Source organism: Empidonax traillii, unplaced genomic scaffold (assembly GCF_003031625.1).
Source record: "Empidonax traillii isolate 1590-97213 ecotype Southwest subspecies unplaced genomic scaffold, ASM303162v1 scaffold77:size1270838, whole genome shotgun sequence".
In the NCBI taxonomy this organism is placed as follows: Eukaryota; Metazoa; Chordata; class Aves; order Passeriformes; family Tyrannidae; genus Empidonax; species Empidonax traillii.
In genome coordinates this window covers 1,030,084-1,052,954 of record NW_020955270.1, presented here as the reverse complement: position 1 = coordinate 1,052,954, position 22,871 = coordinate 1,030,084, and the positions used below count along the sequence as shown (strand labels likewise).

At 37.4% G+C, this 22,871-nt stretch overlaps 1 protein-coding gene across 6 annotated transcripts in view; it reads left to right on the top strand.

The window, feature by feature from the left end:
• Positions 1-18,651, top strand: part of GHR (growth hormone receptor) — a 157,091-nt gene extending 138,440 nt beyond the window's left edge. For 5 of the 6 annotated variants that reach the window (XM_027880895.1, XM_027880893.1, XM_027880894.1 and 2 more), the window contains 7 exons: positions 2,405-2,534; positions 4,725-4,885; positions 5,858-6,036; positions 10,569-10,737; positions 12,805-12,895; positions 15,546-15,615; positions 15,879-18,651. In XM_027880895.1, coding sequence (XP_027736696.1) covers positions 2,405-2,534; positions 4,725-4,885; positions 5,858-6,036; positions 10,569-10,737; positions 12,805-12,895; positions 15,546-15,615; positions 15,879-16,841 — 1,763 coding nt within the window. In that variant the 3' untranslated portion in view covers positions 16,842-18,651. The remainder of the gene's footprint in view (positions 1-2,404; positions 2,535-4,724; positions 4,886-5,857; positions 6,037-10,568; positions 10,738-12,804; positions 12,896-15,545; positions 15,616-15,878) is intronic. The other variant, XM_027880898.1, reaches the window with a different exon arrangement.
• Positions 18,652-22,871: the final 4,220 nt, after the last annotated feature.

Genomic DNA, 22,871 nt, shown 5'->3' with positions numbered 1-22,871 from the left:
TCCAGCAGGGGAAAGACTAAAAGCCAAGACCCCTTCTGCCTGTGGATGACTACCGGGAAGCGGAGACTCCCCTCTGCAGCTCATGAAGGAGCCCATGCTGGAGCAGAGGAGTGCATGAAGAAGATGTGACTCCATGGGAGGCCGAAGATGAAACAGAGTCTTGCTGGAGACCCGTGGCCCACGGAGAGAGAAACCTACGCTGTAGCAAGTTGTCCGGTTAGGACTTGTGGCCCTGTGGGGGAATCCACGCTGGTGCAACTCATTCACGACCCAAGGGACAGCAGATTATGGAAGAACTGTGGCCCCAGGGATGGACCAAACCGGAGAGGTCTATCGAGGACTGTCTCCCGTGGGAAGGGACCCCACAGGAAACAGGGGAAGGACTCAAAGCCATTACCCCCCCCCCGTAACTGTGGTGAGGACAATGGTGAAGCAAGATGATCCCTTGCAGTCTATAGAGAAAACCATCAGAGTGCAGAGAGAGAGACCCCTCTGCACCCGATGAAAGCTGACCCCCTGGACAGTGAATTGGAAAGAGTTCCTATCTAAGAGATGGATTTTAACAGCAGCAGAAGCAGCCGCTGGCTGTGGCTTTCCCCCTTTTCTCATCTCCCTGCACGTCTGAGGGAAGGGGGGAGTGGAAGGAAGGTGTTGTGTTTTAAGACTGTTTTGTTCTTTTACTCTTTTAGTTCTTATTCTATTAGCAATAATTTAGTTTTTAGTTTAAGTTTGTTAGCAAGAAATTTAAGTTCTATTCACTTTAAGTCTCTTTGCCTGTGAGAAATAATTAGTGGGTGAATCTCCCAGTTCTTATCTCTACTCGGGAATTCTCTGGGTTTTTTCCCCTCAACTCAGAAAAGAACAAAAGGGGGGAGGAGGAGGGAAAGCAGTTTTCAGCAAGTGTTTAAAATCCAGCCAAAGTCGAAACCCCGACAGATGGAAGAGACCTGTAAAGGTCCAGTAGTCCAACCTCCCTGCAACCAGCCCAGACATCTTCAACTAGACCAGGTTGCTCAAGTGCAGTCCAGCCCGGCTTTTCGTGTTTCCAAGGTTGAGGCTTTAAAGAGCACTTTAAAGAGCTCTCTGGCAACCTGTTCAGTGTTTAACCACCTCCACCCTCATCATAAAACATTTCTCTCTTATATCTAGTCTGGAATTCCAGTATTCACCATTGTGATACTGCCAAGACATTTGCAAAGAATTTTGCATACAGGGTCCAGTAGCACCATGTTGTTCCCTGACCAGGGATCATTTCACCAGCCAGAAACACCTGACTAACAAATACAACTGAAGTGCCTTTGGGAGAAATTTTCTTAAATAAATTCTCCTATTTCCCAGGTAATCAGAGAGGTGCATGTGCCTTTAGTCTTCCTCTGAAAGCTTCCCAAGCCAAATAGGGAACACAGGCATTAGATGCTTTGTGCTGGTTTTGGCTGGGGTAGAATTAATTTTCTTCTCAGTGGCTAGTATGGGGCTGCGTTTTGGATTTGCACTGAACACAGGGTTGATAATACAGAGATGCTTTTGTTATTGCTAAGTGAGCAGGGCTCACCCAGAACCAAGGCCTTTTCTACTTTTTGTACTGCTACTCTGGCAAGAAGACTGGGGATACATGGGAGGCTGGGAGGAGACACAGCCAGGACAGGGGACGAGGGAACAAGGAGGGGTTGTTTGAAGTGATGGTGTTAATCATCCCAAGTTACATGTGGTGGGGCCCTGAACTCCTGAAGATGGCTGAACACCTGCCTGCCCATGGGAAGCAGTAAATTAATTCTTTCTTTGCTTGTGCGTATGGCTCTTGTTTTCCCTAATAAACTATCTTTATGTCAACCCACAAGTTTTCTAGCTTTTATCCTTTCAATTCTCTCCCTGATCCTGCTGGAGTGGGAGTGAGCAAGCACCTCCATGGTATTTTCATCTCCTGCTGGGGTTAAACCATGACACCCTTAAAAATTATGTCCCAAGTCTGCCAGTGTTTAAAAGGTGTTTGGACAGTGCCCTTAATAACACGCTTTAAGTTTTGGTCATCCCTGAAGTGATCAGGCAGTGGGACTAGATGATTGTTGTAGGTCCCTTCCATCTGAAATAGTCTGCTCTACTCTATTCAGCTGCAGCTATAGGGCTGGGAAGCCCTTATGCTGTGTGTCAGGCTGTGATACTAACACTTCTACTCTGTACAAATGAGAGCTTGGCAGACCCATCTTAAATTTGGCTTTCTATAGGTATAGTCATCTACATATAGGCACATAAGAAGAATTTAAATCTTGCCTGATTGTACATAAGGGATTGGACGAGAAGTTAATTATTCATTAAAAATGCTGAGTTTCATTTTAACAGCATGTTAGTCTGGCGTATGGGTTTGTTTAATGTGTATCCTTCTGTCCCCTGCCATTTTTCCTGACAGACCTTTTGCAGTGGCCACAAATCAGCATTTGCAGATCACCTGAAATGGAGACATTTTCGTGTTATTGGACAGATGGAAATTTTTATAACCTCACTGCTCCAAGAACAATACAACTATTGTACATGAAAAGGTAATAAAAACTGAAAGTGGAAATGAGAAGGCATTTATTTTGCTATGCTTCTTAGCTTGTTACTGTTAGATGTTTGCTATGTTATGAGCCATGCTGTTTTCAGGAGCATAAAACTATGTTTTAAGTGCATTTTTTTCAATGTCAGAAATTATTGTTAATTATTAAGCAATTTGCAGCAACAAGTGTTATTTGGTAGGTAATTAGGAACACATTCTTGTTAAATTTAGGTCCAGGTTGCAGAATCTAAAACTGAACACTGTGTGGCTTGGGAAAGGATTTTTTAATTGGCAAGTTCCGTTTATTCTTTGCCAACATAGCTTGCTGAGATTCCTTGTATCTGTGCACCAATGTGGAGTTTGGATATAACTCCTTTCAAATTTTTATTAATTTTTTATAAATTTCCCATTGATCAACTCTTGTATTAAAGTCTGAATGTGCAAGTCCAGATGAAAAGGCTGCTCCAACACTGGTCATTATGTTTCCTTGAGCCCTCTTTATTTACCATTCACATCCCACTTAAACTTTTTTAATTATCAGCATGTTATAATGATTTTCCTGAAAGAGAACATAGACATTACCAGTAATGGCTATTAATGAAAACAGGCCTTTTTTTCATGGGAACAGGAGAATGTGAGTTTCTGTTCCCTCTAATGAACAGGGTTTCAATCTTTTTGATCTACCTACACTTTGTGATGATGATGACACATCTGCATAACAAACTTGAGCCTAATGGCAAGGCTGGCTTTCCTCATTACTCTTCTGAGACCTCTCAGAAATCGTAAAATCATAGAATGGTTTGGGTTGGAAGGGACCTTAAAGTTCACCTATTTTCCAACCCCTCTGCAATGGGCAAGGACTCAATATTTAAGTGTAAATGTTTGGCTGACAGTTGTTATGGCATATACCATGAGATTACAAACTTTAAAAGTCAGTTTAACTCTATAATAAAGCAGTACCAGGTACATTGAGCAGATCATATATGTAATGTTTGTCCTAGAAATTAGAATACTGCAATAAAAGATGTGGTAAAAATATTTCTGTTTCAATGTGCAAGCTACAGTTAAGGCTCAGGACCTAATTCTGTCCTCTAAATGAGTCTTCTGCTTCCAGAAGCCATAGTATCTAATTGTATACACCTTTATCAAGTCCTGAGTCTGGCAGAGTTACAGCACTTTGTTCAGAACAGTGTCTGGTCTCGTCAGCTAGGCACAAGACCAGTGGCAGAAATGCTTCTTACTCAATTAATGTAGTATCTGCCTTTTTAGTTTTTAAGCACCCACTCCAATATTGAAGGCTGCACTTGACTTAATTGATTTAATCATCCTTCTCTACATCCTCAATGGCTCTTAGTAAGAATAGGCATTTATGGTGCATACTTTTTAACAAACCAAGACTGTAATTTTTTAAAAGATCCTTTTTCAGTTTATATTTGAGCTGAGAGATGGTATTGAGATAAAAACCAGAAGCAGCAGGTCTGTTCACTATGAGATTTTTCTCTAAAGTGATTTCAGAAATGCTGAATAAATGCCTGTTACTTTTCTTATCGACTATTCCTAACAATTTAGCTATTCTCATTTTGCTTTAACTGAAGACTTTTTTTGAACTTACTGAGTAGTTTAAGCTTGGCTGTATTAAAATGATGCTATTTCAATCTGAGAGGTCGTGCTACTCTGTATAATTTCTACTTTGTCTTTTTTTAACAGCTGAAATGGATATGATCTTTCCTGCTGCGATTCTTTTATTTACAAAAAACATTTATGAATTTTTTAACAAAGTCAGAAAAAAATTATAGAAGTTTTCTTACTTGTAGTTCCGAGCTTGTGTTTTAGGGTCTTCCTCACTCACAGCGCTGTGTTTCTGTTCTTTCGCATCCTGTAGTCCTGAGCTGGTTTGTGCTAGGTCTCCTACAGCATCCACTTCAGGCACTTTCTCAAGTGTGAGTGATCAACGCTCTTAAAGCAACATCCAAAGCTCAGAAATGCCATTAACAGTACATGCGTACCTAAACTCAGTTGTTCAGGTTGCTTGCAGAGTGTTTTCATTGTAAATCACCATCAATATTGATATGTTTTTCTTGCTTTTATAAAGGTTACAACTTTCAACAGTGTGTCTTGTAACATCTATCGTTTATCCTGTGTAAGGTCTATAAACCTCTCTCTCATGTATATTATATTTTTGTTGTCATTCTAGTATTGATGAGGACTGGAAAGAATGCCCTGATTATATCACATCAGGAGAAAATAGCTGTTATTTCAACGTGTCCTACACCTCTATTTGGGTACCATATTGTGTTCGGCTTGCCAGTAAAAATCAAGTATTTGATCAAAAATGTTTCAGTGTTGATGAAATAGGTATGCTTCCATTATGTATCTTACCTCTATAAGCTTTCTCATTATTCTTACTGTATTTAAATTTTACCTCTCAGGAAAGTTAGTATCTAAAAAAATATGGTATATAGGAAGGGATTTGATTTTGTAAGGTCTGAAGGGGATCCACACCAGAAAATATTGCTGAGATTGGGAAAAAGCTAGAAAGATAAAAGCAAATATGGGGTTTCTTTTTCTGAATACCAGTGGGCTCTCAAATGTGTGCAAGCTCAAATGAGCTTGCCTTTGCTGTCACACTGAGTCTTTTCTAATGGATGCTACATCTCCTTGGCCAGCAAGGATGGTGTTAAAACCTTGATTCAGCAAAGCTCTGGAAGCAAAACAGTTTTTGTTCCTGAATCAACATTAATCTACAGAATCAGGATGTTTAGCATTTCTAAGCTAGAATTTCTATTTATGGCAATATGAATTATGACTGTCTGGGACTTTGCAGATGTTATTGCTTGTTCAGAGTGGTGGTGTATGCATATGCAATTAATTTATTCCTACAAGTGACTAGAATACCCACTGCTTTCTTTTATTAAGCTGAACAAATATAGATCAGTTTTTCAGATACCATAGTTTTCCAATGTACTTCTATATTAGTTATCGAATATTTATCTTTCTGTGTTACTCCAATTATTGTTTTTACTTCTATTCAGAAGTCTAGATTTAAATTTTAATGGAGAATCATTTATGTCTCAGTGATTTATAATCTGCTACTCAGAAATATATTTTAATAGGTAATACATTTTTAGTCTTTTTTATTAGAGCATGCCTACTGTCAATAGCAGGGTACCTTCTTGTTACCAAACCAGCAGGGATTTTGTCATTGATTTACATTAGATTTTAATCAGAAAATAAATGGTTAATATGTTTTTTATGTCCTGAAATCATTTAACAGTGTGTAGCCACTTCACATTGAAAACTTCTATTCCAAATACTCTGTTTAAACAGTACTACCTGATCCCCCTGTCCACATTAACTGGACTCTGCTAAATACTAGTCAGACTGGGATCCATGCAGATATCCAGGTAAGATGGGATCCACCACCAACAGCAGATGTTCAGAAGGGATGGATTACTCTGGAGTATGAATTGCAGTACAAAGAAGTTAATGAGACAAAATGGAAGGAGGTATGAAGCAAATATTTATTATACAATAGTATAAGTGCAGGCTTGCACTACTACAGTGCAGCCTCATTCTTTCTTGCACTTTTGTACCACTATAAAAAATAACAGGTTTGTAATTGCTAATTAGATTATACCTCAACTCTCAAACAATATGACCATATTTTTTCTGACATTTTTCTAGGAAATATTGTAACTTTATGTGTTGTCATGCTGGATAATAAAAAACCTGAAACATCTGTGTTAGATTAGAAAGTATAGAAATAGTCAGATATATGCAAGTTTTCTCAAGGATAAAATATTTTTCTATTGTTTTCTGAAAATTCAACTATTTGAACAGTGCACATTTTTTAAGTAGTTCTTAAGGAATATTTTGATTGGAAAATGTCACCACATCAGTCCAGATTCTTCAGAATATTTACAGTACCTGTAAAGTTTCAATATTTATAATTATCATTTCAGTAGAATAAAAAAGAGGGAAAAAAGGATTTGATATAATAAACAAATAAAAATAATTCAACATATGAAAGATGTACAGATTTCATAACAGATAGCAAGGGGAAATTGGTGACTATAAGGATAGTCTGTGAAAATATAAAGTACATAGCCTCCAAATCTTTTAAGTTTTCTTTTTGAAAATCACTTAGCTTCTCATGTAATTAGTTTGAGAAGTTAGTTTTTCTGTTATAGGGAAGAAATTGTATTCAGCTTACTTGAATGCACGGTCTAAATCCAGTGTGTCATGGTTTATTTGCATATGGAGATCTCTTCTTTGATGCAGTAAGAACATCATTTCAGAGCAGAATCTTTCCTTTGCTTTCTTTTTAATATGAACTCAGTTAACTGAAAGAAAGCAGATAATACTGTTACAAATTTGTCTTAGTCTACAAAAGGCAAATTTACCAATTGAAACAGTAAAATTGTTTTGGTTGCCTGTGAAAGACCTTGTCTCCCTCCTCACCTCTGGTCCTTCCCAACGTTATCATTTTCTCTTTAGTCTACTCCTGATTAGTAAGTTTACAGCCAAACAGGCCTATAATGTCTGTAAATTTTTTTCCTAATTCACGTCTATATTTCCCTCTGTACTGGTTTAGCTGTTTCTACTATATAGCCTCTGTATTTTAAAGCTTATGAAATGAGTTAAGTTTAGGCAGTAAATAAATACTCCATAAGAAGTTGAAAATCTGCAGATTTTCCAAAGCAGGTGTCAATACATCTATCTCTAAAAATTCACATTTTTGATGATTTTTTTAAAAATCTTTAGATATCAGTCTTATAAATACCCTAATAAAGCTATGTTCTTGCTCCAGTACCATCAATAATTCCAGAATGCCTTCAGAATAGTTCTTTCCAGGAGAGCAAAGGTTTGAAGATCAGTGTTTCTTCTTTCAGAAAACAGATGATGAATTGCTGAATACTATACTTGCCTCAAGAAACATACTACTAAAGATTATGTTGTACTTAAGCTGTATATGTTGTATGGTTTTGTGCCTTTCAGTTTAAGAGTACAAACATGGCATAATTCCCTGAGACGCTATCAGAACACAAAAGACGAATTTCCGAACAAAATCTAGTCTGGCCTGAGAAAATAGCAAATCTCTGAATAACAGCATTGCAGCAGTACTCCAATTTCATTGTTTGCATCCCTTGCTACAAATATCTTCTGTAATGAATGTGGAAGCAGTAAAGAGATAAATATCTACTTGTACATTATCTAGTTACACATGTCTAGTTATTACTAACTTTTTACACAAAGGATCAACTTTGACTGCTTAAATATGCCATAATGCTTTGGACATACAAGTAATACAAAAACTAATTAATATTACTTAATATTGTATTAGGTCTCTCCCGTACTAAGACTTGTTTCTAATTTTTTTATATGTTTTGGAATGATTGTTTGATTTTTCATGTATAGCATTCATTTTTTCAATACATTTACTAACTGAAAATAGATGTTATTGATTTAAAGAGAACTACAACATTAATTAGTGAAGTGTTATAACAATAAGTTGAATTGATAAGAGGACCAAAATTATTTTCTGAGAAAACAGAAACAATAAAACTCTAAAAACAATAAAATCTCAACCCTCACATAATGGGTGTTCATGAGACAGAGACAAATGCAACCTGGCTCAGAGTTTGAAAAAAATCCATTATTGTTACTAGCTTCTTGCGGGTATCTTTTTAAAATTCTACCCTCTTATCTTGAACTGTTGCTCTTTACATTCACTAGACTAAAATTCTGTCCCCTCTTGTGTCTGTCCATGTCTACTAGTCCCAACTAGCTGTACAGACCCTGTGAGACTGTTCTGTTTTCTAAACAAGGTGTGAAAACACCCATCAGCTGAAAAGTAGAGAAGAATGGTGACTTCATAGTGGAGTGTCTATGAATGCCAAAAATGTATGTGTGACAAGGAGTCTTGAAAGTCTAATTTTGCTTTAGTTATTATATTTTGGATCGGCCTGATCTTTTGATGTACTAAAAAAAAACAACAATCAACCCAGGCCCAGATCCACCTAATATGGGATGAAATTAATGATCACAGCTCAGTGCTCAGTGAAGAGAGCTGAAACAGGGAGGACTCTGTTGGCTCTCATTATCTTTTAAATTTCATACTGCAGCCAAGTGCACTTAGGGCAGGGATGCATGGAGTATTAACTCCAGTGCTGAATACCATTGAGTCCATACATCAGTGTGGCTGAGAGACAGGGTTTACTATTCTGAGGGATGAGAAACTCATCTTCCTGCACTGCATTGGGTATAGCCAATGCCTTCCTGTGGTGTTCAGGTGCCTAATCCTGTGTTATACCTTCCCAGGTTACCTCTGTATCTTTCCTAGTACTGCCCATCTCCCAGTTCTCACCGCTTTCTGTTAAAAGTTGTGAAAGCCATTGCCTTGGTTGCTGTGTTGCCTGTTGTGCCTAGGCCAGCCTCTGCCCCTGGTGACTCCATCCCAGTGGGCACTCCTGGTGTCCCAGGGGCTCCAGCTGGCTAATGACAGAATACTGTTCTGCAGTCTGCATCAACTCCCTCTTACAGGACCAGATTCATGAGGCAGTGCAGTCACACAGCTTAGCGTTGACAGCACATTTGTCACACATCTCTTTAGTATGTCAGTCAAGCATCACTCCCTGTACACTGACCTGACTGAACTGCATGCAGTAAGTCCAGTGGTCTGATTCCAAGCTCCTGTTCACACACTTTAAGTGATTTTGCTGTATGCTGTCATGCATTTTTATTAGTTGTCTTTTATCATGTCTCTCTCATATGGCTTTTACTTGATTTAATCCATGACAAGTGCTATTCATCTATTCCAGTTCATGCTGAACTTTTCCCAGTCCATACATCTTGCTCCATCCAGGTTTCTTTCACAAAGTCTCTAATTTAGTCTGTATACTGCTTTTTCCAAGTGACATCATTATTTCCTTTCCAGTGCCTTCCAACTGGATATTCTTCACATGTTAAGAACCTTTAGGGTGTAGAGCAATGGTTCTCCATGATCTTGTGCACAGCTACTAGCAGAGAAAAGCAATCTGCCTGAGATCACTGCCTCCTGCAAAATCTGGCTGGTTGGGTCTCAGCACACTGGAGTCACCAGGCATCAGAGAACTCCACAGATCATAGCTACCAACAGACTGTCTTAAGTTAAGATTATGTAGCTACAGAGCGTATTGTTGAAGCTTCCTTCAAATTCCCAATGGCTGCTGATTTCCAGGTGTTTTTAGTCTTAGCCCTAAGTCTTGGTGAGTTTTGCTGGTATCATCCTTGATTCTGCTGTAAAAGGAGAACTTAACATATGCCATATGGATTTCTAATTTGAGCACATTTTCCTTATTTTTGTATCCTTTTGTTGAACTTTTGAAGCTAAAATACATATTCTTAGAGGAGAAATAGAAAAATTTTCACTTATTAAGACTTCTAATGTGATTTCCTACATAGTTTGACATTCAGCAGTATCTGTGTTGGAGTTAATATAGAAGTTTCAAAAACTAATAATCTGATGCCAGCTCTCACACAGTCTCTATTATCACATTTAATATATAGGTGAAGATTTTGAGACCTATGCAATGTTCTCCAAATAAAAACATCTGTAACGTGCAATATGTCTGGTTAGAATGATTAATTCTGTAGTGGAGATTGCACTACTTTTAAAACTCACAGGTAATTTTAAGAACGTTTTCGGCACTTTGCAATAAGTAATGTTGTGTTATAACATTAAAAAGGATTTACAACTTGATAAGATACATGAGAGATGTTCACACCACCTACTTATGGCACGTAACTGGGGGAAGCTGCCTTTCTTCAGTGACTGTATTTACATAGAGCTTGGATTCTCCACTTTTGATCCCCTGAATCACAGCAATGCCTGATGACCAGTAAGTCAAAAGTAAATGGTGTGAATTTTCTCTGAAGTCTTCTTGTGGTATCCTTACAATTTAGAGTAGCAAAAATGCCTTTGAATTTTCTGAAATCAAGAAGCAATGTAAAATTGCCTGTACAACTCAAACAAATCACAGTTCCTCTGTCTCTGCAGTTAAAACCCAGGGTCTCAACAATGGTTCCACTGTACTCTCTGAAGATGGGAAGAGATTATGAGATACGACTCCGATCAAGACAACAAACCTCTGAAAAATTTGGGGAGTTCAGTGAAATCATTTATGTATCTTTTTCTCAACTGGGCAGTGAATGTGTTCGTTCTGAAGGTAAATAAAGTATTTTTATAACTGTAATTCTTGCCTTTTTGGAGTGTGTGTGTGTTTTTTCTCCTTACTGTCAATATTTTATGGTTGAATAGCTAGATTACTCATCCTACTGCGTGAGAAGATAATTTGGTGAGATTGAGAATGTACAAGTTCTATATGCAAGCTCAGGAGTAAACTCACCAAGACTTTCACAGCTCATCATTGAGCAAAAATACAGATAACTTTAAGAATCACAAATAACTGCTGTCGCACATCTTACAGAGCCTAAAACAAAGTTAAATCTCATACTTCATCATTTAAAATGAGCACTTCAGTAGCAAAGAGAAGAATTGTCGCTTCTGCTAGTGTTATACTAATGGTTGTATACTAATTGTTAGCAGAATTATGTGTTTTTCTGATCATCCTGCTCCAATAAAGGACAAGTGAGTGTTCCTCTGATTCTTGCTTCTGACTTGTACTTATTTTAAAGTGCTGTTAAACACAGAAGAAAAACAGTCATTGATCACCACATTTTTTCTATTGAAAGAATGAGACAGTGCCTTTTCCTAAAGTACTCTTGAGTCTGAGCTACTAAATTAACTCTTTAAAATATCAAGTCTTCAGAATGTATTTTAAGAAGCTGCTTCACTTCATTTTCCAGGGTAGTAGTGAAGGTGTTAAATAAAACAACCCATAATTCTTATCTTTCAAAACCTTGCTAGATTCTCCTTTTTAACTCTCCCTATTACTAGTTTTCTTTCCTAATTTATAAGGAAAACTGTTCTGTACATGTGGCATTATTTTATTAACCCCATCTGCATTACATTGTCAAGGTTTTTATATGAATGAAATTAAAATACTATAAAAATCTAAGGCCATCCTACAACCACAGTTTTCTTCAGTCACTGCCACTGAGATTCTCCAAGGTGATACATATCCATACATCTCACACAGCAGTAGGGAGCTGATTTGATTGAGAATTTATTTTTGATTATTTTGTATATCACCTTAAGGAACACAGAATTAAACTTTAGGCTTCCATGTATTAAAAATTTAAAGTAGTTCCATTCTAATGCAATATTCTTACTTTTTGAAGCAGCTGGACATCTGCTGGTCTCACTGACAGGACAAGGACTTACTGTTTCTCCATTAAAATAGAGACTGGTTTAACACAGACATATCCATATAGACTTTAGTCATGCCTGAAAGTGTATCTAGTCAAAATCTAAACTTAGAACAGGACTCAAACTCATACCTAAATTTTTTATTTCTTTTTTTTTCTGAAAGTTCATTCATGATCACGTGTAGAGTCCTAAAGCTTTCTGTCCAGTGTTCCTTCGTCCAAAAAAAAAAAAAATGAAGTTTGTATGGAAAAGTTACCGTTGGGAACAAATGAGAAAAATCTAAGACTAAAGACAGTGTAAATTTCTTAATGCTTTGTGTTTTAAGGTGTCAGCTCAAGCATAATGGAATTGCTAGTATTGGAGAGATAAAACATTTCATTTATCAGAATGGTTCTTAATTCCTACTAAATTGCATTTCTCAGTTAATTTCTATATCTTTTGTAACCAAATGCCAGGCAAATTAAAGGGAGATTTTTTTCTCAAATGATGGTTCACAACATAATGTTCAACCTTTAGAGAAGTAGTATGCTTTCTGACACCACCGTAATCTAGGGTTTAGGAGAGAAAAGTAGTTTGCCTATGAGTTAGTGTGCTATTAGATGTTCTCTCATCTTGGATGAACAAGTAGTATTATATGCCATCAGGACTATCAATAGCATGTTCCAAGTAGGCAGAATGTTCCTCATGGCTGGTTTTGCTACAGATACTCTCTTTCCTAAGATCTTGTTTAGTTTATAAAATCAGTCTGGCTTTTCCGGGAGTCTCGGTGACTGAGTATGAAAAGTATTGTGACCAAAAGCATATTTTTATTTCTTCAGAACATAGCACTTTCACATTTAAGTAACCAAAAATTCCATCAGTTTTTATCACTTTTGGAAGGTCAGGTGGTAGAAGAGAAGGTTGAAATTAAAGATGCGACAGAAATGCAGATTCCTGATAACACATTTATGTTCTGTTTTTTCAGAAATTGGGTTTCCGTGGTTCTTAGTTGTTACCTTCGGAGCATGTGGGCTGGCCATAACAGTGATCTTAATCGTGCTGTCTAAACAACCAAGGTAGAGAGTTTTTGTTTGTCAGATTTTATGTACCTGTAGCATAACAAAAAGGGTTCTTGAATTATTTCAAATCTGGGGGACTAGGAACTATCTTAAATATTGTCCATTCTTATGAGCTACGTGTACACTGGCATTTGTATGTATGGGGCCTTCTGCAGTGGGAATCTGCTTTTGTTGACAGCTCCTCTTTCTCTTGCATTGCAGAACATTTTATTCTATGGTATTCACATAGTTGATTTACTTGGGCTTTGAAGGGTACTGGTTTTTTAGTCCATTCCAATTTTATAAATACTAATTTTTAACCACATGCTGTTCAGAAGTTTCCTACAGACCTATATCTGTATATTTGATTTTGTTCTTAGACCATTCCACTAATCTCTATCTCATCAAGCCAAGGCAAAGAGCTTGAGTCCTAGGGGAATATTTGGTCTCTGTGGATAGACTGCAGCTCCTATAAATAAGAGGAATAAAATGAAACAAGCACATAATTTTGTTGTTTGTAAAAATTATGAAATTGTAGCATATGTAAAAATGAAAGAATGAAACATATAAAAATTACAGTTTTAAAGTTAATTAATCTCCTAATATGCATGTTCAAGGATAGGTTTTGGCAGAATTCAGCTTGGATGTCATTCTAATACTGTTCTAAACTATGAAACAACACATGCCTGTTGTCAGTGCTTTGTATATACACTTTGAAAGTGAACACTTGGGTGTTTTGCACACAGGACCAACCACTGAAATTAAAAGAATGTCATGCAGTTGGAGCAGATCTAAAAAATAATTTAGGCAGCAGCACTCTGCTTTGGTGGAGTTTAATTTCAGGAAACCACTCCCTGCAATATCATCCCAATCCCAGGTTTAAGAGCAAGGCTCCTGATCCAATTCATGCCAAAAGCTTGATGTGTCAGAATGGGACAAGAACAACTCGCATGTGGGACCAGAAACTCACTAAGGTCAGCACACTGAGCAAGGAGAGGCTTGGTCGCAGGAGATCCTGAGGGCTGAAGTGTGTCTGATAAGAGTTTATAAATACCTTCCAAGCTAATTATGACTGCTGAAGGAGGCTTTTCTGCACTGAGGACCCTTCATGTGGAATGTTTTTCTGAACCTGTTAGTCTGCACCTGTTTCTTCAAACTGGAGCACATGGTAGTGGAATAGCAATGTATTCAGCAGAGAAGCTTTCCATAATGCAAAATATCCACTCAGTTTTCTCCTGATTCTGAAAAGATACCGCATCATATTTTCCTGGGTTCTGATCTCACGGGATCTGACCAAGGCTCTCTAGGAGACACGCCTTAGGTTTAGGTCATTAGAGTTGAGAGATGAAAGTTTAAATTATGCTAGGCTAAGAAAGAAGTAGAGCATATTTCTCCCTCCTGAATGATTTGTCCAGGCAGCAAGTGGTAAAATCCTTAGTCTCTGCTTCATTAGAAGCAGTGACTAGCTATTCCTATCAGAATAGCTGATTTTTGGATTTGACTTTAAGCACAAGTCTTAAAGTGGTACCCTGATAGCCCAGCTAGTGCACATATAACACTATCCCTCCAAGGATTAGGTAGAAAATTAATGCATTTCTGGCTCTCATTAGGCTTGTTGGGCAGGACATTGAGGGTCTGCCCAAAACCAAAAAGCAGCTGGGGAATCTGGAGCTGCCATTGTTAAGCCAAAGGTGCGTAAATTTCTAACACTTTTTAAGACTGCTGTGATCCTCTCTGGACCTCACCAAGGTCACTAACAATGCAGCATAACTAATATGTGGATTTTTATCTACCATTCCCACAGCTCACTTTCTAAAATAGGCAAGTAACCCAGTATGAAAAGAATGTTAATTTTCCTTTTGAGAACTACAGTTTAGCTGTTTGCAAAGGAAGTAGGGAGATAAAATGGAAGGGATAGGCATGATCTCCTATTGTTGGATTATTATTAATGGAAAATCATCCTCCTATTAGGGTGTTGTTTCCTTTGGAGGGGGGCGGGGTGAGTTTTGTCCCCTTGAAGAATAAGGAGTGTGCTGTATGAAGGATTAGAATAATTTATATTTCCACAGCATGCAAATGCATAAGCAAGTTACTAGTCCTTTAGCTACAAGGATAAAACTCTGCCTTTATTTCTTCTTCAGAAAACAGATGTGTAATAGAGATAGCAAAATACTAGCCTAATTTTTTGTAGTTGTTTTTCTGGTTTATTTATTAATTTTAAAGTATTTCACTCTTTACACCAATTCCTGTTTCCTGTTCTTGTATTCATATTTATTGGGCTTACGCAAGGTTGCTCTGTTCCTGAAAAAACATCTGGGGAAAGTCACTGCATATCAAGGGTTGTATCAGGTTCCATTGAAAATTATGTAAAAAGAGAAACTATTCACAGAACTCTAGGAATTTACTTTATAGCACTGAATTATCAAAGACCAGACTTTAAAGTGAATTCCCTCATAAACATGATTTCAACAAGGAAGTGTGCAGAAAATTTGTTTCTTAATTTGCAATGAGAAAAACCAATAATTCTTTTTATTAGGAGTATTTGAAATTGAATTTTCAAACATTCAGGTTTTGCAGTAATTAAGTATAAACACAATGTAAACCTATCTTTTTTCTAACTTCCTCAAAAAAGGACCACTGAGAATTAAAAGCCAAATTTTTTTTCCAGGTTAAAAATGCTTATTTTTCCTCCTGTGCCTGTTCCAAAGATTAAAGGGATTGACCCAGATCTGTTGAAGGTAATACTGAGCTCTAAAATCTTTTATGGGAGTGGGAACACTAGTAATAATAGCAGATAACAGTTGTTGTCCCAGGCAGAAAAATTCTGTAGAAGAAAATTCTGACGTGGGGTGAATTGCCACATAATTAGTTTGCATAAAACAATGATAAAGCCCTTTTTAATCATAACATTAGCTACAGCTACCTTTACGTAACTTAATATCATAAAAAGAAGAAGCATTTTTGTTATTTCCCTTATAAAAATATTTTTCTTGCTTTATAGAAGGGAAAACTAGATGAAGTGAACTCCATCTTAGCCAGCCATGGTGACTACAAGACAAAGCTATACAATGATGACTTGTGGGTTGAATTTATTGAGTTGGACATAGAAGACCCTGATGAGAAGAACAGAGTCTCAGATACTGACAGGCTCCTGAGTGAAGATCACCTGAAATCTCACAGTTGCTTGGGAGCAAAGGATGATGATTCTGGACGGGCCAGTTGTTGTGAACCAGATATTCCAGAGACAGACTTCAGTGCAAGTGACTCGTGTGATGCCATCTCCGATAGCGATCAGTTCAAAAAGGGTAGTGAAAAAGAAGAGGATCTCCTGTGTCTTGATAGAAAAAATGAGGATGAGTCACTTGCAAGCCTTGCCAACACAGACACCCAACACCGGCATATGAATACTCAGTCTGAAAACATCCAGCTGTGGCCACCCTTTGCAGACAGCGCTGACTCACCTCGTCCATCGGTCCATCCCCAGATAAGTAACCAGAATTCACTGACAAATACTGACTTTTATGCTCAAGTGAGTGATATTACTCCAGCGGGCAGAGTTGTACTTTCACCAGGGCAGAAATCCAAGGTGGGGAGAACACAGCGTGAAGGATGCACAGAACAAAACTTCACTATGGACAATACCTATTTCTGTGAAGCAGATGTGAAAAAGTGTATTGCTGTGACTTCCCATGAAGAGAACGAGCCACATGTTCAGGAACAAATCTGTAACGACGACGCCTACTTCACCACAGAGAGCCTTACCACTACTGGTGTCAATCTTGGAGCTTCAACAGCAGAAATCCCAAGTTCAGAGATGCCGGTCCCAGACTACACGTCTATTCATATCGTTCACTCTCCACAAGGCCTTGTGCTCAATGCAACTGCACTGCCAGTGCCAGACAAGGAATTCAACATGTCTTGCGGTTATGTGAGCACAGACCAGCTGAACAAAATCATGCCGTAGCTCTTTTTTGACTAGGTGTGTGCAGTATTTCACAGCAGAGAGTCACTTTGGGCTTGTATGCTGAAACCAAAATGAAGTCTAAAAGTTTCTTGTGGTTCCTATAATTTTATCTGAAATGTTGCAACATGAAATATACATCAAAATATTCCTATTGTGTTCTGTAAATATTATCTATGAATTTGTCTTGAGGCTGTTTTGTCTTGTTCTTGTGGTTGTTGATTTTTGTGATACTAAACATTGAAATTACTATGTTTTAAATATACAGTGCATTTTGATAAAGCTAAAAATCAGGTGATTTAAAGTCTAAGAATTTAGAAAAAACTGTGCTGTTGGCAGAGATCTTTGTATCAATAATTGGGAATTGATCATATATAGGTGAAAAACCAGAAGTAGCTTGACTAAATAACACATCTATTTTGATTTATATAAAAATAATAAAATATATTTTAATATTTTAGTCATAAAAACATAAATATTTTCTATTACCCTACACACTGTAGTTCAATTATGATACCCATTTAAGGAATGTAATTGCTGCAGTCTTAAAAAGGAGTTTTCTGTTTTATGAAAGTTTTGTTTGGAACTAAAAGAAAAAGTTTTTACAGAGCCATTTTATACCTCCAAAGAAACCTGTAGAGAAATTTTGAAATATTGTAGAAGCTTAAAGGAATTAATTCTATTACTTTCTTATGGTAGCTAGTATAGAAATATACATGCAATTTAAAGTTCTGTATAAAACTTTAAAATATACAAAATATTTGGGCAAATTATTTTGTTCTTCATCAGATTCTAGTTAATGCTAATAAAAAAAATATACTTTTTATACACAAAATTTTGTTGACCACAGTATTAAACAACTTTCATTGAACATTTTTGAGAATATGTGAATAAACTCTGGTGACTTGGCAGCATAGTTTCTGCATGTTTGACCAACTTCTGAAGCCTTTCTACAGCCAAAGGTATCACTACATTTAATAGTTTGTGCCACATAAAGTCTTGATTAAAAAAAAAAAAAATTTAAGGACTTCAGCAGTTAGCCAGCAGTTAATTTTAAAGCTATAACAGAATTAAAATACTTTAGTGGAACAAGGGGATTAAGTGCAGTATTGTTCAAACATGATTTTTGTTTCTGCAGCCTAACAGCATCTCCTCTGACTGTGTTAGGCAGACTTTCAGAAGGAAGCGGGAGGAAACTGAAACTTGTCAGGAAACTTCTCTTTGTTCTTACATATGTTAAGAACCTGATGGAGCTTTTTGTTGTTTCAGGAGTTACCTTCCTAGGCCATGGTTTCATCACAGCAGGGTTCTTAGAAAGCAAGTAGGGACATTCATTTCAGAAGCCTTTGATGTGCAGCGAATGCAGGTCTTGCTTATGATGTCTCCAACTGAACTCACTGATGCTCTTTCTGTGACCAAGTGCTACAGGACTGGGCCCAACTACTGGGTGGGTTTTTTAAGTTTAGCACGTACTTTATGGTAAATGTGCATTAGATATTCTGCTAATTTGCTGCTATATTTTTCTAACAGCTACATTATTTAGTTTCATATAAAATTTCGTAGATGGTAGACACTAATGCAAGTAATGCCTCTGTGTGTGTTTGAAAGAAGTTTCTTACTCTGTTTCTATTGCCAAAAATAGTTAAATACCTCAGTCAAACTCAGAATGTCATTTTGGTACTTTTACTGGTCACACAAGCCATGATATGCAGGTCAGAAGATGTGTCTTTCAATTTCTATTTAACTTTCCCTATGTTAGTGTTTTGTTGTTTTCTCAAAGTTTAATAAATGTATTGTCTTTGATCTATCTGGACACAATGTGGTTTTTTGTGAGTAGTTAATTTTTTTAATGGAAAATAGAGATTTTACTGGCAGAAACCAATTATTTCGCATTGAATAAAGTAGAATGCCACTTCCCGTAGTATAGAAATAATGCCTAATGAGATCAGTGTTTTCACTGATTGATATGTATGTATTTAAAAATAGAAGCAAGTTTATAGATGGAGAGATAGGACATGCTGCGCCCAGAACTAGCAAAGACATGTGTTACCAGTTTAGCAGACCAGTTTGTCCGAGGCTGGCAGAGCATATGATTGCAACTAAATAAGCTTCACTAGTTCAAGATTAATACCTACAGTTGAACCCACAAATCAAATTCTGACAACCCCCCATAGTTACTTGTAGTGATAGTTAAAATCTAGCAGTGTAAGAACTCTGAAATATCAGATAGTCTGCCTCTATGGAAAATACCCTATCCTGAGAATTTCCCAGTGTGTAACTTGGTAATGTGTCACTGCCGCTCTTCTCTCGCTAGCGGTAGTTAGGGAACTGTTGCAGAAATCCAACTAGACAAGGGTAAGCCCCCAAGCGGAGGAATCTGTTCCTCTACGAAGACATCCAGTGCCGTTTAAGGTAAGTAATCAGGCCTCCAGGTCCTGGTCCAGAGTGTTACAGTTCTTGTGTAGATTCTGTCTTATCTAAAAACCTGAATGATGGTAGATGCCTTTATTCTGGTAGTTGAATTCATCTCCAGGAATTTAAGCCCATCCCCAGGTCCAGAAATGTAAACCCTTTGTATTAGGTAGGTCTACGTTACCACTTAAAGAGAACCTCTGAAAAGAGTCTGGCCCCACCCTCTTCACACCGACCCTTAACATAATTTGTATACAATGAGATCCCTCCTCAACCTTCTGTTCACACACACTCTTGAGGTGGCCTTCCGGTTCTTATCTGGGAGGCAGCTAAGGAACATTTGTCACTGCTCTAGCTGGCCTGGTTTACTTCCTAGTTGGATGAGACAATGATGTGAGCATTGCCATTCTGGATCCCACCCACGAGGTCCTTCAGTCTGAAGCCCATCTTAACACACTAGCCAGTTTGCCACCAAAGATTATCTTGCATCTTCTAGACACGTGGATCCCATCCCCCCCTTACAGACTGTAGTCATCAAAGAGTGGTTGTAAGAGCCAAAACCCTCATGACAGCATCAGCCATGAAATTGGAAGTTGATTTGCATTATGGGTTGTCTTCTGGCTGCACCCTTTCCTGTCTGTTAAAAATGGAAGAAAAGATAACTTGGGCACCAATATTTTTGCACTTGCACCCTCAAGGTTTTATAGTCTTACTTGGTTCTGCCCAGGCTGTGGTTTGCATTGTCATTCATGCTCACATGAAAGAGAAGTAGTCTGTTCTTGACAAATTGTGGCACCCTCTTGGCAACATCTCTGATCTTTGCTCCTGGAAGGCAGCACAGCTCTTGCAACTCCCTGTCGGGGTGACGGATGGGCACTTCCATGTTCCTTAACAGAGAGTCAACCACTACAATCACTTGCCAATTTCTTTTTTGTAGTATCCACTGTGTGCTGCTGGTACAGTTTCTCCCTGTAGACTTTGCTTTTGGGTGTCTATAGCTGTTAAAGCTTCATAGTTTCATGTAGACATCATTATTTATACCAGTTGCCACAAAGATAAGAAATAATTTTGCCAAACATAAAGATTTACACTACTCTTCTTTACTACTTAGGGTGAAACGTTTTTCCTAACTTATGATACAGGAGGTGAGAATATGAGAGGTCTTCACTCCTTCTGAATTAACATTATCAAAGGTATACTTTGCATTTAAAAATAGTAGGAGTATTAAAGAAGAGTTGAGTGCTCTATAGACTTGCCATGTTTTTAGAAATGTTTCATGTGGCAGTCTATGTTGGGAACACTCTACTGTTACTCACAGTTTAGTATATAGAGCTATGTATGCATCAGCATAGTTGTAAGAATGGGGAAAAAATGCTATGGTTCAAAGAGAAACTTAAAATCATATGACATTTAGCCGCAGGCAACTTTTTTTCCTACACTGAGATGTGCTATCTCAAAGGCCTCATTACTAGACAAATAAAAAGGAGTGTGTGATGCAGACTGCCTGATTTTAGAGGAAAAGGGAGAAAATGTTTGGAGCATGTTACTGTTTTTACTAAAGAAGTGCAAAGATAGTTGGCAAAGAAGTAAACACTACATAATATTACTTTTTCGGTATCAATTTTTCAGTTTAACTCAGAATATGTATTTCACCAAGATACTGGAATTGTTAAGAACTTAACCAGCTTTTATAGTCAATTGACTTTGAGGAGATACTAGCGGATATAGTTCTCTCTTGGAACTGACTATGTCTAAATGTAATTTTATGGTACAAATTCTTCTCTCTGACTAATCATTATTAATTTCATACACAGTAAGTGCTTTAAGTGCCATAGAAACCATGCCCTCAGGCCTCACAGAAGCAAGACCGAGTCCAAATCGTTTTCCATGATTAGTACACTACTTAAACACTCTGGCATAATTGTATTGAGCAAGTGTTTCCTCATCTTCTCTAATCAGGGCTATTAGAATAGGCAACATTCAGAAACAGATGGAAGAGAAACTGTACCAGTGGTGTTAGAGAATCACACACAGTAGAGCAGCTGCCAGGAGTTAGCATAAAAAGCAGATGCAGTTATTAAAATCAATGCATCTAGTAAACTGACACACTCTTTGACAGGTTTAATTTTTTATCACTACAGTATTTGGTATTTCTTTGGCATAGCATAAACTTCTTTATCCTAATACATGACAATTAGCTGACTAATGATATATGAGCCTTCCTGAAATTAGTCTGAGAAAGCAGAGGATCCTTCCACACCATGTGGCAATTTGTGAGAGAACATAACTCCCTTCTTGAAACTGGAAGAAGTAAAAGTCTGCAGAAGGCTTGGTAGGAGTAAGAATGAAGAGGTTACAACTTTCTGTAGCTTCCCAACCCAGATTCTACAAATTATGCTTCCACTATTGCCCTTGGTCTGCTTTTGAGTTCATACTAAAGAAAATGAAATCTGTTCCATAAGCGACATCTGAGACCTGGACATATCAGGAAACTGATTTGTCAAATTTTTTTGTTTGGTCATAACTTTAACAGAACATATATTTTATATATTATTTCCCTTGCATATTAAACCTTATGACATCATACCAGAAAGACTAAAGTATAGAATCATACAGTATCATGTAAGTCTCTCATACTAAGAAGTTAAATTTTCAGATCTATTTCACAGCAGTTATCCATGGAGTATGTACGGTGCTATGGTCTCAAATGACAGAGGAAATACCAACCTTGCCCTTCTGAATGGAAAACTCCTTCAGGAACTAATTTTGTGAGCCAACTAAATGTACTTTCTCCGGAAGAGTAAGGCACAAGCTTGGAAATTTACCAAAGACAACATGATTCCTAGCAAAAACTGCAACCAAATGAGTAGGTCCAACCCTTCTTCAACAGACATCTGAGCGCTGTATGGTTGTTAACCAGAGATGTTACGATTATTATGAGCATCCTGTCCTCCACCTGCGGCCCAGCTGTGTGTGGTTCCTTAAGCTAAGTTTTTAGCTATATATTAGAATTCTTCCTTTGTCCATTTTTAATGGAATGAGAAAGACTTACTAGTGCCTTCAAATGCCATGAAAATTTTAAATTATATTTTCTGAGCCAAACTATTGCTGGAAGAATGTGCACCTTTGTGTTAAGTGTAATTAGATTTGTAAACCTAATGTATTTGAAAACGCACATCGTACACTTTGTAGTCATAGTCAGATGACAAGAACAGACTAGGCAAAAATTATCTGTTTTGTGAAAAGCTCGAGGAATGCACGGGTTCTTGTTTTTATAGTGTAAATAATGGCAAAGTCTTGTCTGACTTTCTTGTGGATGTCAGTAGTATTAATTAGCTGATTTCCACCAATCACCAGTTGATCAGTTAAAACAACCTTCTGAATTTAGTTTGTTCAGGAATGTATTAAATGAATATTTAGAAGCAAAATACACTGATAGTTGAGCACTGTCATAAACAGAAACACAAGAAAATAGAAGCATATGTATCTTACATATTCCTGATTCCATAGTGTAGATGCTTTAGGCACAAGCATTCCTTTCTCACAAGACTACCCCCCATTGTTTAACTTCCACAGGGGAAGGGCTAATAGTCAATGGAGGGAAAAGTAAGAAAATAAAGA